General features: G+C 40.1%; 1 protein-coding gene across 2 annotated transcripts in view; it reads left to right on the plus strand.

Moving 5' to 3' along the window:
* Positions 1 to 19,784, plus strand: part of FBN1 (fibrillin 1) — a 713,526-nt gene that overhangs the window by 445,404 nt on the left and 248,338 nt on the right. For both annotated transcript variants that reach the window (XM_078684805.1, XM_078684806.1), the window contains exons 10-14: positions 1,048 to 1,245; positions 1,440 to 1,595; positions 4,605 to 4,724; positions 6,345 to 6,470; positions 11,308 to 11,430. In XM_078684805.1, coding sequence (XP_078540931.1) covers positions 1,048 to 1,245; positions 1,440 to 1,595; positions 4,605 to 4,724; positions 6,345 to 6,470; positions 11,308 to 11,430 — 723 coding nt within the window. The remainder of the gene's footprint in view (positions 1 to 1,047; positions 1,246 to 1,439; positions 1,596 to 4,604; positions 4,725 to 6,344; positions 6,471 to 11,307; positions 11,431 to 19,784) is intronic.

Here is a 19,784-nt window from a genome sequence, read left to right on the forward strand (position 1 = left end):
TTTATTAGCAGATTTTCAGAAACAGAGCCACATCTTTTTCACAGCTATCATGACTTGAATGTGAATTGTTATTTAGTAGACCCTGTCTGCAGACCTCCAGACAAAATGGAGGAGCTCATAAAGCGCTAATTTGTTTTTTACTGTGACCCATCCTGTCAGGCCACTGGCACCAGTGGTGGCCTACACTGTAGTTGCTTACATGGGGATTCACTAAGGCCCACATGCAATAACAATGCCATTTGCAATTCCTTATTAGCGAAAAATATGGATTCGCTAATAAGGAATTGCAAAAGGCTATGCATGAAGAAATCGCAAAAAAAAAGTGATTTCTTAAAATTCCTTAATTGCGACTCGCAAATTGCGATTCTCAATTAAGGAATACCTCCCCATTCATTCGTATGGGCCTAGAGGCCCATAGGAATGAATAGGAAGACATTCTCAATTTGCGATTCTCAATTAGAGAATCGCAAATTGAGAATGCAATTTCAAGGGTGTCAAAAGGACACTCTGTTGCACCCCTGAAATCTGCCTATAAGTACATTTTGCACACACACGTGCCCCAAGGGCATGTGTGTGTGTAAAATGGAACTTTTTCAAAGTTTTCGCAAATTTCCATGTAGGTCAACTTCATGGTAATTTGCTCCCCCTATTAGTGAAATCGCTAATTTTTTAAGTTTGATGCATTGCATTTAAGGAATCTCAATTTGAAATTCCTTAACTGCAATCGCAATTTAAGTAATCCCAATTTTGCAATTTCTTAAATTGCGAAAAGTACAAAAATTATGATGCATCCCAAATGGTGAAATTGCATTCGCAAACGGGCGAATTGTGCGAATTCGCACCTTTTGCGAATGCAATTTTCAATGCTGCATGTGCCCCTTAATCCACTGGAGGTGGTTCCAGTGTTGACAATGTTTAATTGTTGCGTTGTCTCAACCACCCGGAGTTTATACACATGATGATTGATATTGTGTTACATTTCTCACAGCCTCTGTGCCCCTTAAAGAAACAATCTCACACTTGTATTGTTAATCTGTTTTGTTTCAGATGAGTACCGCAAACTTTGCACAGTAGCAGGATTAGTGCCAGGTGTCGGGCCTGGTCCTGCTCCAGTTCCTGGTCTGGAGAGACCTGACTTTCCCGGGCCTCCTGTAGTCCATCCTGGTGTGCCACCTGGTGGTCCATTTCCTCCATGGATCTACCCCGGACGATTACCAGATGTGTACCCTTCTCGTGGACCACCAGGTAAGAATTTAAATATTCCCACCCCATCACAAAAAGCTTGTGTGTGCGGCTGGGTCACTTAATATCCTCTCTCTAATATGGAAGCTTCTACCCTTCTTCAGCAAGATGTGCATTGTACATTGTTACACATAACATGCACTGCAACTGTACGCTATCATTTTAAGCACTTAATTTTACAATATGTTTACTTTCAGTGATATTACCAGTGAATTTGACCGACCAGGGATCAGTTGATTATTGTGTATTATTTCGGAATCTTTGCCTTAATGGACGTTGCATTCCAACACGTGGGAGCTATCGCTGCGAGTGCAACAAAGGTTTCCACCTGGATGTTCGAGGAGAATGCATCGGTATGAGCAGTTTAAAAATAATTGTTTTATATATGTAGAGATTTTACGTTTCGTTACTGATCTAGGATTGGGAATTGTTCCTTGTGGATGGTTAATGGCACTTGAGAAGGCTAGATCAGGTGAAACAAAAGTAGTAAATGTGTTTTGCTTAATCTTTGCTCTTAGTTTGTAACGGCTACCACAAATCCACGTCAATATGACACCAGGACAAAAGATTGAGCCTGCTAAACTTACCACGTTTACCTTGTGAATGGAGGGAATAAATGCATCGTATTATGAAGAATCAGTTCTGCAAACTGTAATTTTCTTTCCCTACTAAAGAAGCAAAAAAGGGGGATTCCCTTCAATCACAATTTGAAAGTTGAAATGGCGTATTCCAAGCGATGCTCTTGAAATGTAAAATAATATATTATTTAATTAAAAAAGAAAACAGAATACGTATTCTGTGTATGCAACGGACATGCGTTTGAGACACTCCAAAAGGATTTGAAGCAGATGAGCACTAAAGTACTGATTCACCAAAACACATGCAAATCAAAGATATCCGCAAGTTACGTCCATGAATAGCCGTCATTTGTTCATCTTTGGCGCATTCGCAATGGTAGCCGGCTTACAAACCTACCTATGGATGCGGTAGTTTCCGCACGTAATGGCATGGAATTCACATATATTCCTGGCCTACTCCTGCCTTTCTAACCTCCTGAGTGAGTACACCACCCATTTTGCACGGAGCACAAAGCCTAGGGATAGGAAATATATTGGCTTTTGATTGTCATGCAGTTTCTAGTAGTTCATTTATCAAATTTGTTTTCTCTTTTATGCCTTCATGTGAATTTCATCTGGTGTGCCTGCCCGCACATACTGCAGGATTTACACCTTCAGGTGTATGTCAGATAGGATTAGAACCTGTCTATGGATTGTAGAATGTTTCTGACCGGATTGTTGTGGCTTTGGGATTGCTAACCTTTTTATTGGATCCCCTTTGGGGAACTCAGATTAATATAAACTGAGGACAATAGTTTAGGTATGATCTCACAGTTTCAAGCATCACAAGAAAAGAACATCGAACTTCACAAAATGTCTACTTAATTTCACAAATAATCATCACAGACGCAGCTTGAAATTAAATTAATCTCATCCACGAATTAGCAAATCTTAAACATGGTTTGCATTTTATCACTTCGGCAACATAAAATTAAGGCAAGCACCATGTGCAAATTATGAGTTTCGCCAAATATAAATTAGACTTAGACCTAGAAAAAGCTTTGTGAATATTGACTCGTGTGTTAGCCAAGACAAATGTTAGCAAACGAACATCATAAAGTGGTAATTCGTAAATATCGAGAGAGCTATCGGCCTGGGTTTTTACCCATTCTGTGCTGATGGGAAATTGTGTTAGTACATATGGACCTATTTTGACTATGTTGACAAGCCACAGATCAGAAAACGTTGTAACTGGCAGAAGGTTCTGCAAATAGTCTTTCAGCAGGCTATTCATTCATGGGATTTAAGTACAGGAATTACTGACATGTTATAGGGGTCTGCAGAAATGCCACCCCCTGCACACAAAATAGTTCAGTATGGTGGCTTTGGCAAGTGGGCTCAATGCATTGTACGATATGCTGGCTCATGGATCAAGACCAGGATGTGTAATCAGATCATGAGATGCAGGAGGTACAGGCCACTTTGGGACAACCTTGTTGGCTGGAACCGTGCTGGGCATAATAAGATTTAATAGCTTGTTGGCCAAAATGTACCAAGAAGTACATGACGTTTGTCCGAGATGCCAGCAGGAGAAAGCTGACTTCTTCCACATGGTATTGGAGTGCGATCAGATCCAGCAGTACTGGGTGAAGGTACATACACTATAAAGGAGGTTTACAGCAAAAGTGTTGGCCTTGAACCTTTGAGCTGCCTACTGGGACTAATGAGTAATCCAAATCTATTAAAATAAGAATTCAGATACTTTGACCTGGCCTTTACATCTTACATCGGACCTTACATCTGACCACCAGTCCCTATGGAGACCTCCGGGTGATATGTGCGCTTAATAAATCCATCTGACTTGACTTGACTTGACCAGTGGTTGCTAAATGAAACATAGCTATTAGCTGCAAAGCACACATCGCTCCTGCTGTTGAAAATAATTAGCTGAGCTGAGAAAATGAGCTGTTGCAAAAATGGCTACATTACTCATATAAAAGAACAATCCAGAGAGTGCTTAAGCAAAATATGTGTGTGACACAATCCTGTTAGCCATAGGAATAAAACAAATAGAACTCCTGAAAGTATCTTGGGCTAATATTAATATTTTTTTGGGGGTACAGGATCATAAACCCTACTTAATGCATTCTCTAGATGTGCTTAGGCCCATGAGATGGGTATGGGGCAAGGGATTGCCGAGGCCCAGAAAGGTGTTTGTGTCAAACTGTATGGGTGCCATGGGCATTGCCAGTCTTCGTACCCCAGCCTGCTCTCCTTCTCCCTATCCTCTCTTCTTCCTCAGTGCCATATGAAACCTCATGTACTAATATAAGAAGAAATAGGTCTCTTTCAAGGAATTCCCTATTTGCTTGACTTCTCCCCTCGCAGGGTATTCCTTCATAGCCACAATACACGATGCTTGTACTAGCCAGTTAGCAGTGAGGGAACTTGGGGAACGGGGAATGGCTTTAGTTTGTTTGACTCTTAGAGTTTTCCTGGCATGTAATTTACTCCTTGAAATGTATCATGGTTGAGGTTGTATTGCTGATATGTTATGTCAGGGAGTATTAAGACTTAATAAAGAAAAAGTTTAAATGAAGGATGGTATCCCACATGATCAGAAAAGGATACGTTGCTGTCATTAACACCTAATGTCATAGGCTTCTGTAAAAGTAATACTCAGTTAGGGTAATTGTATATTTGCATCAGCAGAACACCAATTATTCAGCACTTAAAATAATGATACCAATTTACTAGCTAATCATGTTTATTTTATACTTCTCAAATGCTATATTTATTTTACAGATGTCGAAGAATGTGATAGAAATCCGTGTCTCCATGCGGACTGTGTAAATACACAAGGATCATACATATGCAAATGTTATTCTGGATTTCAAAGCACAGCCACTAAAACAGAATGCCGAGGTAAAAAAACTGAGTAGATCTTGGAGTATTAGTATGAAAGCATGTGTGTAATGTTTCCTTGTTATGGTTTATCTATGCCATTGCAGTTCCTATCATGTTAGTTAACGCCCAAACTAGCATGTAATACTCATTTATACATTTTCCTACTGTAGGCGTGGTTTCCTTCAAATCCACCCTGAATCATAAAATTAGTAACATAGCCTCATTAAGGCATTGAACAACGTGGAAGTTACTTCAGTTTGGTGGTCGTCTGAACTAATGTTCAGCTTGGTCCATAATATGTGAAACCAGAAGATTTTCCATACAGGTTTTGATTAAGTATAATGTTGTCTCATCTAGACCATGTAGTAAATAGCATTTTTGTTAAGTATCTCGTTCTCAGATATATCTTTTTTGATATCCTTTAATTGCTTCGATTTAATCTTAAACATCCTACAACTTACGTGAGCTCCCACCACATTATCCCTTTCTCTAAAGCTGTTCATTGGCCTGATTGCGCTTAGATGAGAATCTGAGGACGAGTTGGCTATATCACATCATCAGTAACAGTAGAACATCTTACTTGATGTTATTTATTTCTCAGTATGTTTGTATTTACACCAGTTTTCAGTATCCAGCTGGTTCTGAAACCCGGTGGTGCATTTTTACAACAAATCTAAAGAGTAATGCTGTAGTAATATTCAACCAATATAACATTAACTTGTCTGATAAGAATAGGTTAACAAGACATTAGAAGCCTCTTTGTGAATGTATGATTAAGATAGAGAGACATTTAATACAACACATCCTAGAATGATTATGGGGTTGATACATTTACCAAAAGCAACTATATATAAGATACAGTTTGTAAAGTTTGTTAGAACTTTTAGAACTGGTCAGCTGTTCTTTACAATTTGTCAATTTCATATATTAAAATTGTTTTTCATAATTGCTACAAATTTACTGCCTACCAATTCATGGGCACATTAGTGTAAGTCTTCCTCAGAGCTGTGAATTGAGTTTCAATCTGTAATAAAAATGGGTTCTCTCAGTGAAAAAGATTACTTTTGAGTGTATGTACCTTCATAAATATACATTTAACCTTATTTGTACGACACTAGACCTGTCAACTACAAAATAAAGTTTACCGTGTGAGAAGGAGGCGTGGCCTTGGAGAGAGAGGAACTTGATGCTGAGAACTGCTTAAGAGGCCCTCTGCTCCCCACAACCTCACCCAATAGACCTCCTTCCCCCTTCATACAAAAAGGTTGCTGAGGCTAGGGCCAATATTCCTGGGTGTTTTTACATCCCTTTTAGCTGGAAACCCACTGAGTATAAGGGGTGATGTATCGCCTTGCCTGCCACCTTAGGATATCGGCTATTCGCATGTGACCAAATGCAGGGTACTGATATTGTGTGACACACTGTGACACCATGTGAGTTGGCAGATCTGTCCATCATGCAACGAAAGTAAAGAAAATGTGTCCTTTGGCTGTTCCCTTAGCATTAAAAACATGCTACCATTCCTGAGTATTCATTCCTGCTCTTTAAATAAAAAAAGGACTTAAGCACATGCAGTGTACATATGTATTCACTGTTCTCATCCATTTAAAAATTATTTCCTTTTTCATCTCTCTCTAGATATTGACGAGTGTCTACAGAATGGGCGGATATGCAATAATGGACGATGTGTGAACACTGATGGCAGTTTCCACTGTGTCTGCAATGCAGGATTTCATGTGGCAGCTGATGGGAAAAACTGTATAGGTAAGCGCTTCGACCTTCACTTCAGTGTAAGCACATGGATTTTCACAATAAAAATGTAATGTATGAACTTTTATGTATCTTTCTTTTGTTAAATTGAGCAGTAACTAATGTTTTCCAAGTAAAAGCTTTAAAGAACAAAAATCCTCTCTAATTTGTCAAAACATAGGGCCAGATTCATAAAGGTAATTTGTACTTTTGTGTAATTTATACTGTTACATTAATTTTTAAGTTAAAAAAAAACGAAAATATTTTATTATTAAATACAAAATATGTACTATTCTGATGTATATTTTTAACAATTAAATATATTTATTTATATTTTAACTATTTTAAATAAATTAATTTACCATTTTTCCCCCAGAGTTTTATATGACGCGAACTTCACCCAAAGGTATCGGGTACATGAGCACCAGTTGCTTACACAAGAATGTATTCATTTTTGTTAGGCACAGGGAGATTAAGTGATCTACCTATTACTACCTATATAGTTTTACCTCAATTCATTTTTATGTGTGGTGTTGCAGTACCAGTGGTGTGCCATATCTGGTGTTACACTTGCTATTTTTCTTTTAGTAGTAAGTTACACTCGGATTTTGTGAATATGCAAACAATAGTGAATTTACTGAAAAGTGTAAATCACTCAAAAGTGTAAGTTACCTTTATCAATCAGGCTCCATAATAATTCGATGTGGTATAACATTTCAGTGGGTAAATATACCTGATGTCTAGAGAGCCTTTGTATTGAAATGCAGTGGTTTGTCTCAGTCTACAATCTTCATAAAGTTCATGAAATGATAACAATAGCTATGGCTGAAGTTTATTGGTTAAAGATATTTCAATTTTTAATGTGTAGTACACAACTAACCCCTATTGTGTCACAATTTCCTTTAAGTGTTGAATTGATTTCATCATAAATAGAAAGTCTGTTTGAGCGCATGTATACGATGCAAGGTATTCAAGATTTCACTAAATTCGTAAAGTAGTATTTTTTAAAACATTGATGCAAATTCCGCACATCACCGCAACATATACAAAGCTGTGCATTATTAATTCATTTGTCGCAATGAGCAGTGAATGTACCCCGGAAAGCTTTGGCTATCAGGAACTATTATTATCAGTTTGCCCTTCATGGGGAATTCTGCCATAGATTAGTAGGTTACATGGCTTGGGGCTCTTTTTCTACTTATCCTTATTCCAGGTGTAGTATATTGTGCATCCACAATAAGACAACAAATTGACATAGAATGGATAACTGGTCAGTGAGAAGACAATCAGCTATGTCTTTGTCAACATGCTTTCTCAGATGCTAGCCTCGTCTGACCTAAGACAGTCTGTGTTTGAACTGTAATTAATGAGTACTTGAATCCTAGACCTTTAGTAAAAAGCAAGGAATGTTCCTATTTATCTTTCTCATGGCTCTTGAAGGCCTTTCCAATGATCTTTGCATATGTTCAGTCATTTCAAAAACGGTTCTTCGAGACATTTTTGGAGACATATTATCTTAATGATTCAGCTCAAAGATCAGGTGCCAAAATTTCTACTTGGACTTAGAACATAGTTTACTTTTCAACACAGCCTGGAAGGGAAATGAAAATACACCATGGGACTCATCTATTAAACTCACCAACCTTTGGCGAAGCTTTAAATTGAACCACTAAGGAGCTTTTCATATTTCAAAGTAAGGTCACAGTAGGGTGCAAAACGAATGCACATGGCAATGTGAATAATATTACTGTTTTAATCGTCTCTTCTAGCAAACACATTTGAGCTGTTTTACAACCACAAGATGCCATCATATATATTATATTTTTTAACAGCAGTTGATACCTAGACCTAGTCACTGCATGATTTTGAAATTTGACAGTATGCATAACTTCCTAAATAATTTGTCCAGGAAGTATGAGCAGTTGGGGGTGTGGTGAAGCAAGATGATAGTGAAGTTTGCCAAACTCTGGCTTCTGGAGCCATGACTAAATGTTGCAGTATCTTGCACATAAAAAGCTATTTTTTACTTATCCTGAGGTCAGATAGATTCCTGGCACCCAGCAAATGAGAAATTCAACTCACACTTGTCAGAGATAGAGCTGGGCCTGTGCCAAATGATGAGAGCCCGTACTCAAGTTCTGGATATTACCAATAACATACTTCTTCAGGACCGATCTCCTGGAAGGTCACAAAGCCAACTGACTTTGGAGAAGGATGGGTCTATTCCCTACAAACCAATCAGTATCACTTGCTTCACTCAGATTTTAGTCTTCGAAATGTCAGTTTTGCCTGCAAGTCACCCTCACACACCAGCTTATCAAATTGATTAAATATCTACGAAATAGATTGTCCATTGACTGTATTTTTTTCGAACTTGGCCAAGGCTGCTTGTACTGGGTCTCTGATCAGAGGGAATGGCCTTGAAGGTTCCGGGTCTCTTTCTTTTTCCTCTAACTTGGGTGTATTGATATGTTTTGCTTTCCTACTTCTTTGCGATCTCTCGAAATGAAGTAGTCCACTGAGCTTTCTATCCTTGTCCGCTTGCATCAAATTGCCATTCTCATCCCTTCTTTTTGTGTCATTTATTTATATGTTTATAGCTGGCTGGGCTTATCCTGCTGCCTTGGGCAGCTAGACATGTGGTAGAGCCATCTCCTTCATTAGGTGAATTTTCTGGTCTTTTTTCTTCAATAATGGGGCCTTTCCTGCCAAGGCAATATTATGACTGACTCCCTCATGGTTGACACGTAAGACTTGTTTAGGCTGCAAAACAACCCCTTCCCCAAGGCACCATAAGTACGATACAGCAACCCCAGCAGTCCTGATCCTTTTGGTAAAAAAGACTGCCTGACCCCCAGATTCCACAAATCACCTGATGGGGGTGTCCCAGCAGAAATAGTCAACATTTGTTGTCTACTTCGGAACACAAACTGGAACGCCACATACACAACTCGAAGGGCTAAAGAGGTTTGAGAAGTATCCAATTCCTCCTCGAAACAGTGGGATGGGAAGGTCCAGAGCTTATTCCTAAGACAAGTAATAGCTTGAATGTGGCCTCTGAGCAGGAACCCACGGAATAGGAATCCATGTGCTGTGTGCTTCACGCTGTAGGAGCTCTCTCCCATCTGATATTGCCATTTTTTATGGCACAGGTCCTAGAAATACCAGTATCTGAACTTTAAGTTTCAGTTAGGAGTGGTAGCGGGAAGACATGCTGCCATCTTAGTTAATTGTTAGCGACTGGTAGGAATTATCTGTGATTTAAAAGGGGCAGGATATCTACAGTTAAGTAGCTAAGGAGCCGAGCAAGAGTTAGGCAAAATGAGAGTAAGTGCAAATTGGAATAAGGGGAATAGCTGAGAAAATCAGTTATGCAGATCCTAGATCCTAGAGAAAGCATAGGGATTGCTGAGTAGATATAATGTGAAATATGGACATGGATGTTTTTGGGGATAGTTGTGATAAATATTCCATCAGTTGGTTCATGGATGGAAAATCAGAATAGCTGAAAGAGCATATTTTTTCAGCAATTCTGACCTCCTGGTCCGCTGGCAAAAATAGCTGGAGCAGTGTTCACCTTCCACGTATGCTTCATGGTCCATGAATGCATATTACATTTGGTAGGTGAGGCATTGGGGAAATGGGAGTACCACAGCGGTCTGGCTACAGGACTGTTATTCACCCAGTGATCGACAACCTTGATTAACAAATAGAAAAAATACCATCCAGCCTTTCTTTGTTTTCAGTAGTGAAGTGGCCAGAGTGAGGGAACTAGCTGCAATACGACATGAGCAGAGAAACACTCGCCGTGCTGTCATTACTTTGAGTGATCGAATCAGGATATGATTCGAAGACAGACCATTAACGTATTTTGACACAACATGCACACTGCCCTGAACAGTGTAACAGGAGCCAAGCTCATCCTGTTGAGCAGAAAGACATCTCCCAGTTATTGACAGAAAACATAAAAGTGTAATCATAAAAGAAAATCTTCAGTAAAAGCATAGGAGTGGTTGTGACTTCAAAGTAGAATCAAGGGCAGTACCCATTCTACACTCAGACAATCAAACTCAACAGTAGCTTAGACAATTAGTGGTCCTAAGCCGAGGAGGAAAGGAGTAACTGCACAGGAGTACACTGATCATGGTGCAATAGCGTCTCGCCGTATAAATCTAACAATGGGAGTATATATTTAAAATAATATGAAGATTCTTCAAATTGAAACGTAGCAGGTATTCTAGCATGATCTCTATTGATCCAAGTTGGAATCACCCATTTAGTCCTGTGACTAGACTCTTCATGACTAAACCTTGGTGCTTCCATCTTCCACCAATATTAAATATGTTGCTTTGATGATTGAGACGCTAAGAACTTCAATGAGGTCACAAATATTCAAGTAACTCTTAAACCATTAGGCAAGGTAACAGATTACCTAGTTACACTTATGAGCACTACCAGTGGACACCATGGTGGAAAAACCATGCCATTTGGAAGACGGTAGTTTTTCCAGTTGACGTAGGTCAAGAGTTGAACTCTTTTTATGCCCTCTACCTGGCTCTCCTTTTTTCCTACCCTTTATGGATGCGTGTATGTTGTCCCTTCATTTATACCACCTCTCTGTGAAAGTCACCCAAATGTGAAAAAACTATTCATGTTTTATCATATTGTGCTCTTGTTTTTATGCTATAAACACATTTATGAACATTATGCACAAGTTTCAAATATGTAACGCTTTACCTTATCCGTCATTGGTGGATTCTCTGTCCTGCTTTAATTATTACTTTGTTTTGTATTACCATAAGTAAATGGGAGGCGATGTATGCATACATAAAGTGCCGGCTCTATATTTCAGACATGGATGAGTGCAGTATAAGAAACATGTGCCTGAACGGGATGTGCATCAATGAGGACGGCAGCTTCAAGTGCATCTGCAAGCCTGGATTCCAGCTGGCACCGAATGGGCGTTACTGCACTGGTATGTACTGCACATCTTCGGATCACATGATGCTTCCATTAGGAGCTACAGGTTATCAGAAATCTGATTCCAGCATTAAATTAGATGATACACAAAATGTGGAAAATAACTTGCAAGCATCTTTCTTCTATTTTCCTAAGTTGAGTTAAGACAATTGTAATTTATTCAACACTAGCTTACCCGTCGCACGTTGCTGCGATCTCCGAAGAAAGGAAATTCAAGGAAACTCGTCATGATAACATTCAATTTACATTGTGTCATTTTTATTGAAACTTATTCATTTTAATATGGAAAACATTTCATAGTGTCGTTTTAATTCAATTTATTTATTCGAGTGCTTGTGGATACACAATTTTTTGTTTTTCCGTCAGGTGCGTACATCAGTATTCAAAAGATTATGAGGGCCCTGGGGGGCCGATATTTAATAAATTTTTATGCCAGAAACCTTCGCGGGAGTGTACTCAACCACTTCCCAAAGTTTCATGGCGATCAGATAAATGGTGTTTTAATTCTATTTATTTATTGGAGTGCTTGTGGATACACGATTTGTTGTTTTTTCCGTCTGGTGCGTACATCAGTATTCGAAAGATTATGAGGGCCCTGTGGGGCCGATATTTAAAAAATTGTTATGGCAGAAACCTTCGCGGGAGTGTACTCAACAACTTCCCAAAGTTTCATGGCGATCAGATGAATGGTGTAGTAATGCATATACCAGAAACGTTTGCGGGAGTGTACTCAACAACTTCTCAAAGTTTCATGGCGATCGGATGAATGGTGTAGTAATGCATAAAGGACAAACAGACAGACAGACAGACAGACATACATTCGTTTTTATATATATATATATTAGGGCTGGTCTAGAAGATATAACTGACCCTGCAGAGTGGCAAACACCTGTTGCCAACCTTTCACTGTAAAAACATATTTTTCTTTAGCTGTGACATATTAAAATGTTATGCCCTAAGCATCCAACCCTGTAGGCTTACAGTGTACAATTGCAAGTAGCTTACACATTTTAAAAGTAGGTTTTGTGCATGGCAAAGCACATGTTACAATGTCATATCCTATTGCAGTGGTTTAAACTGCAGGCTAACCAGGATATAGTGGTTGTCGCTGAGGCTGTACACTATAGTCATATATGTGTGGGGGTAGCTAAATATGCACTGTAGCCCTCATATGACATTTAAATACTGTGTCACTGGTGCACTTCCTTCTCCAACTTAACATGGCCTTACTGGAAACATAAATAGTATATGTGCGCAAACTTTGAATTTCAGCTAATTAAAGACAGAAAATATATTGTGACCATGCAGGAAAATGTGAAATGCTATAAATGAGCTGTACGAACTTTGTTAGAAGAAGTGACGGGGTAGTCTGGTATAGCGATCCAATACCATCTTATAAGGCTTAGGTTCTAGTCGCAGCTGTAGCTGTGTGAGACCTTTCATGTGACTCAAGACGTCTTAAGTGTAAGCCACTCTAGAGCAATCTGTAAAGTTTAAGGCGTCCTTGGACACTACCTGATTTTACAGTGTGATAGATCTGGAATCCAGAAGTGTGCAGGTGCATGATTTCAGTGGGCACAGCAGCTACCTCAAGCCATCATAAGCCATTGGTAATGCCACCTGGCCTTCGTTCAGATCAAATTAGGTGTCATTTAGAATGCATGAACTAGCGAAAATTAGGGTTCTCTTATTTCTTTCGTCAATACAGTTTGCTTAAAATAGCGCCTGTGACTATGGCGCAAGGAGACAAAGCTGGATTAGCTGGTCTATCACAAAATCTTGGTGGACAGACTTCTAAAGCGTGGGTCCTTCCCTGGTGAACATGACAGACAAAGGCAGAAAGGCTACTGATGGGGCTGTTATGGGAGGAACTGCTCTAAATATCACAATGGCCCTGACTTAATTTCCACTGGCATTGTGTTCTCACCAATAGCGCAGTCAGCTTCGTCATCAGGACAACTGACCCCCGGAGTCCAGATGAGGTGAGGGAACAGAGAGGGAGGTGGGTGGCGCATCGCAAATTTATGGCCGCTGTCTAATTAATACCCTCCTCTAAAGGAGGCCCATGATATTTTAAATGTACCTATAGCATGTACATAAGGTAAGTAAAACATGTGAAGGAATGCGCTTCTTTGAAGGGTTTAAAGGCAAAAATGCAACACTGCTCTGTGGAGGAAAGCACTCTCCAATCAGATTTGTTATTTAAAAAAATCCTCTACTCTGCAGGGGCCTTCCACCACAAGGCTTGAAAAAATGCAATGCTGTCCTACCAGGGTCTGCCTTACTCCACAAAGCTTAAAAACATTCTTTTGGAACACGCTCCAGAATACAATTGTTGCATTTATCGAAAGTTTGGAAACCTAAATAGATCCACAGATTTTGTTGATTCATCTGAATTTCCTCCGAAGTAGATTTTAATTTTCATAGATGAGTTTTGGGAGGTTTCCACTGGCGTACTAGGTGTCTGAGTATTTGGCTCAGTATTCTTCATCCTACAATTTTAAATATGCAGACTAGATTTATGGCAAAGTGACCAACCATTTTTTCCAAATTTGCTGCATTAACATTTACTGATATTTTAGTCAAGCAGAATGATGTGCTTTGCTGAACATGATGTTCTCTGGAAACATTTTCAGGTCATTAAGGCTACAACATTGCAGCCTCCCACGGAACACATGACAAACAAAACGACCCAGCATGCAGCACATACTTTATCCACTACTAAATATGTTTAATAAGGTCAGCGTAACATTTTCTTTTTGTATAAAGCGTTGGGCGCTTGTGGAATACGATGCTTTAACAGCATTAATAAACAAATACTCCAGAGAAAAATATACAAATGTCAATTTAGCATTCCATTTATTAACTTGTCACAGCCAGACTTTGTGCCTCAGTCGTACACAATACAGGAAAATCCGAAGTGACTGTAAACATGTTTGACGATTAATACCATAAAAGGTAGAAGGTTGAGCTATAAGGAGCCGGCCTGTTCAAACTAAGTTCTGTAACCCAGTCCACAAGGTAGGCAGGCTTTCCACAGTTTTCCTCGTTTCACATTTGGTAATGTGGCTTGAGTAGAATGTACTGTAAGAGAAAATATGTGTGGTGCAGGTTCCCACAATATACAAAAAAGTAAAGAGATGCAGAACTAAAATGTCCAAACCAAGTTTAAATGAAAAGATAAATATTTAATTAAAATTAAGGGTAAAACGATCAAAACCTGATTAATGGATCGAAGCGTTATTAAATATCTAAAACTGTTCCAATGAAAATGAAGGGTGCTGTTAAGTAGGTGTTAATGTAAGAGAATGGGTAGTTGGATAAAAAACAACTGCCTTTCAAAATGCTGTTAAAACTATTTTTGTAGTGGTAGTTGCACCCTTGGTGCCACACACCTTCCGGGGATCAAGGAATCAAAGCATCAGTGGTGAAGAACACGGGAAGCTGATGCTAGGTGTTGGGTCAGATCAGTTATGGACCACAAAGACATGATTTGAATGAGTGTAAAAACCAGGAACACTCGGTCTAGGCAGACAAGTTGAATATACATCTGTAGTTAGTAGGCACATTAATGTTGGGTTCAAGCTATCCAAGTCCCTGTCAAGACTAAAAGCCCTCTGGTAAGTCAGTTTTGTCATCCCTTGTTCTCAGCAGCAGCACTGAATATCAAGTTGTAGTGAGAGAATGCTGGGTTTTGTCATACATGGGGTTAGGTTGCAGGATCAGGTCAAGACTGGTTTGTATATGGCTGGGTCGAAAATAGGGTGGCGTGGTGAGCAAAAGAACGATGGATTAAACTCAAATCTTTCTGACTGGGGTTGAATGTTTGCATTGTTAAGCAGTCCATCCATCATTTGGTCCTTTTGCTTTTATAGATCTTTAGGCCACTCTCTACAGTCAATGACTAGATTGTTGATATTTGTAGTGGTTTCCCACATTGTTTGGGATGCTAGGCTCAAACTAATGCCCTCTGGTCCACAGTAAGGAAGCACTACAGAACAGGCAGGACCTCTTAGCACCAGTCTATTCCATTAGTCCCGCTGTCTTGAAGCAGGCAATAGGCAACTCAAGGCGATCACAATTGTTCAAGGAATCCACGGATAACTATGTCTCTAGGATTCTAAAGGTCAGGAGACTGTCAGATACATCCTGGATCATGGATCCTTAGGATAGTTTTGCCCTTCTGCTTTTAAGTTCCATGATGACTCTGAGGAACAGTGGCCCTAACAGAGGTAGTTGTGAAAACCTACATCATTGGTAGAAACTTAATATTTCCACACAAGAAGACACATTTCTTCACTACAAAATGATGTATATGTTATTTTTAGAAAGTCCCTCTTGCTTTAAAATCTCCTACCTGCCTTTGCGCAGAAACAAATCCAAGTTCTCAGTATATTAGAGCTCCTTTAGACCTCAGAAACTTTCCCTATTTGCTTACCCCACCATAGACAACACAGATCATGACCCAGTGTGAATGGAGTAGACATGGGAGGATGTACCTAGTGTGCACACTAAACAGAGCACTTACCTAGCCTCTTCCCACTTCTCCTGACAGATCATATCAGTATTACTGGATATTCCAGGTTCAGGTCAAATGATCAATGTAGGACATTTCCATTCCTTGGCCAAGCTCCCAAATCCAGATAGAAATGTGATTTGTGGTTTTGTGACATTTTTCATTGAGGAGACATGTTGTCCTACATTTCCACTTAATGATTGATAATCTAGTAACCAGGATGCCTACCGTTCTATGCTTACAGTGGTTCAGTAATCACACTTTGATACTTGAGTGCCAGGTGCTTGGCTTGAACAATCTTGGCAAGCCAATCACATGTTACAGGAACTTCTCTCAAAGACAAATGTGGCATTATTGTAAAACCATCAATGTCTTTGAGGCTTATCAAGCATGCCTTCAGAACAACATAATAACACAATCAATGCTCACAGCAAAATCAAAGCAGCGGAGACACCTGCCATTGGAAATTATTGCTCGCTTGAAATGTACGAGATATTGGTTTGGTGAGGAAAAATATTTTACCTCAGTCAGATTCATCTAGTCCAGCTCAATATCAGTCTAACCTATAAAAACATTTTATTACAACATTCCCCTATGAAGTTATTGTGAGTTATTATGCCTTTTTATGTTTTGCACCTTGCATAATGATATCTAATAGGGATAACATCACTGCTATAGTACAGTAATGAAACTACAGTGTTCAATATAAACGGATTCAACTAAACTAGCTTTCTAAAAGTGACCAGAAGCTGAAATATAGATTTGCTTTTGAATGCTTCCGGATATCATAGCAGTCTTCCTAATATTTCACATTAAGAAAGGAAATGTAGGTGGAAATCATTTTCTATTTGTAGCATTGTTGGAAATTGCCGTCTCTGAAGGGTCATCCCAAACTTTGTACATTTGAAGTACAGGCACTGGGTATTTGGTTTACCACATTACAAGGGACTTACTAGTAATTCAAATATGCCAATCAGGTATACACCACTGAGTAAACCCAAGGGGCACCCTTCTCCTTATCTGAGGTCCCCACCTGTTCGGCAACTAACCTTAATGTGCTCACAGATGCATCCCAGTTGCACAAATACTTGACACATTGCCTCTTAAGTTAAGCCTACCAGTTCTATGCTAAGCTACCTGAGGGTGAGCACAGGCTAATTTAAAGTGTGTATCTAGCTTATCCTGACTAGAATTGTGGTCCCTTACTTGGGCAGGGTGCAAACTTCTGCCAACTAGAGACCCCATTTCTATCAAACACCTTAAATACATATTTGTTCGTTTGAGTGAGTTGAGGGTAAGGGATCATTGTTCAGTTCCCAGAAGTGATATGGAAGATCAGATGTGGATATGCTTCAGGACTGTGCTTTTCATGCATGAATGAGGGTGTATCAATATCTAGTGTACTGAGTGAGATATACATCTAAGAGCATACTGTAACATGGGCCTTCGCATGTTCTTTTGAAATAAAATAAAGAAATACATGAAGGATAACTCTTCCCTTCTTCACATATGCATGTACATTTGTGGCAAACAAATTTTGGGGAAACATATCAGTGGTTGTCAACTGCTCTCCACAAAGTATATAGGGAACCCTTTTCCAGAAGATAAGGCCCATTAAAATAGTCTGTATTGTGCCATGGATGACACAGGAGCCACATTCACTTATATACATTCTTACTAGCCAAGCCAAGCTGGCTCCAATCTTTACCGACTGCAGGGAGCTGGATGATACATGACTGTGCTACTCATAAAACTCACAGAGTTGTTGAGTTCTATGACACAGCTGGCTCAATGCTGCCCACCTCGAAGACAATCCTCTGTCTGTTTGTACTCAAACACACTGGTTTGGTTAGGATAAAAACCCTCACCCACCTTTAGGTGGTATGCTTCATAAAAGGGTTCCTCCTCACAGAACTGCCAATAATTGTGGTGTGGACTACAACTTTCCCACAGGAGATGAGCTCTTTGGATAGATAGGTGTTGGTGAAGAGTGCAGCAGAGAAGAGATTGGATTAGAACAGCCTCTTGGTTTCCAATACCCTTATCCACCTGGTTACTAGTTTATCAATTATAATGTGGAAATGTAGGGCATCATGTCTCCTCCATGAAAAATGTCATACAACAACAAATTACATTTTAATCTAGGTTAGGGGTTGTATGTCAGAACCATGCCATCCCCAACCACGCATGCCTGAACAACGCAGTCTTAACAATGACCACGTCTTAACCACGCATGCCTTTATCACGCATGCCTTTTCAATGAATTTAGTTGTAGTGACATAATGGGTAAAGGCATATGCGTGGTTAAGGTTACACCCTAGCCCCCGGCCTGAGCCCTAAAACCCAGCTCCTGCCCTTAGTACAACCCCAGCCCTAAAAATATTCCAGCCCCTCACCCTGAGTTCTAAAAACAGACCCTAGCTGTAAAAAGGAACCTCATCCCTAAAAACAGCCCTGCCCCCGCCCTGAACCTTAAAACCCAGCCCCCAGCCTTGAAAATGAAGCCTTACAACCTTGACCCCAGCCTCTAAGCAACATCCCTAGTCCTTCGCACTGCGCCCTAAAACCGCCCCCCTGAAGGAAGTGGCCCTTAGGGGCCACTCATGTTACTTACAACCACCAGCTATGCCTTCCCAAGAATGAAGAGTCAGTCAGACAGTAGAAATACAAACATGTGTTTATTAGCAATACTCTGCAGAGGAGTACAATCTGACCTGCACCCTAAAATGTTTGCCAAGGGACTGACCCTCCAACAGTCTACAACACGTAATGATTCTTCCCAAGAGCCCCCAACCACGCCCACAGTGGAAAGTTACCGGCCTAGGCAGAACATGAACAAAGAGGGCACAGAGGGATGAGCTACCACCTGCCAGATGGGTACATGCTATCTGCAACTCAAGGTTACCGTGGTGAGGCTCAATGTCTCCTCAAGTGGGAGCAGAACTACACACTTGGATAGGTATGCGAGGGCAGAATAGCCTATTCATTAGTAAGTTGAGAAACAGCCTTGAACAGAAGAGAAAATAATAACAAAATACTGTGTTCTGCCGAGGCAAGCAATACGAGTAATGAGGCCTAGAAATAGTGTTCTGCTGAGGCACGCAAAAAGAGTAATGAGGTCTAGTTTGGGCACCGTCTAAGCAGCCTAATAGGGATTACGAAATACAAAATGGAGTCACGCTTGCTAACTGAAGCCTGCAGATTACGGGGATAACTCAGTGGGTTGCATAACGTGAATACAAATGCCGTCTATTTTGCCACACACTGCTAACCTAATATAGCATGAACCGAGTGCATTGCAGGAATGGGATTGTCAAACCTAACACCCCCAGCCGCAAAAAGTACCCTGACCCCTGCCCTGAAGCGATAAAACACGGCCCTGCAAACTACCCAGTCCCCCACCAGAGCCCTAAAACAGGCCTCCCTGCCCTATAAAGAACGCTGACCACCCGATCTGAGCCCTAAATCCCTAAAAACTTCCCTGACCCCAAAACTCCCAGATATTGTGCCCACCAAGCTGTTCCTCGTCCGGGTTGGAAGTCCCTCCAAGTCTGTAACACTTCCAACCCACCGCCCATTTGGTCCGAGTTTAGTGCACTTAGTATCACTAACGTTTAAACCACGCATATGCGTGGTAAAAGCATATGTGTGGTTGAGACGTGTGTGGGTCCGCTTGCGTTGTTTATCCATGCGTAGTTTAAGCTGCGTGGTCAATGCTGTTTTCCTGGGTTAGGGAGTTTGACTAAAGAATTAAAATGTGCTAAATTGATAATTTAACCTGCCCCAGGACAATCCCTTATATGTAGACTGCAATCTTAGTCATCCTGGAGAAA

Source organism: Lissotriton helveticus, chromosome 3_2, assembly GCF_964261635.1.
Source record: "Lissotriton helveticus chromosome 3_2, aLisHel1.1, whole genome shotgun sequence".
Classification (NCBI taxonomy): domain Eukaryota; kingdom Metazoa; phylum Chordata; class Amphibia; order Caudata; family Salamandridae; genus Lissotriton; species Lissotriton helveticus.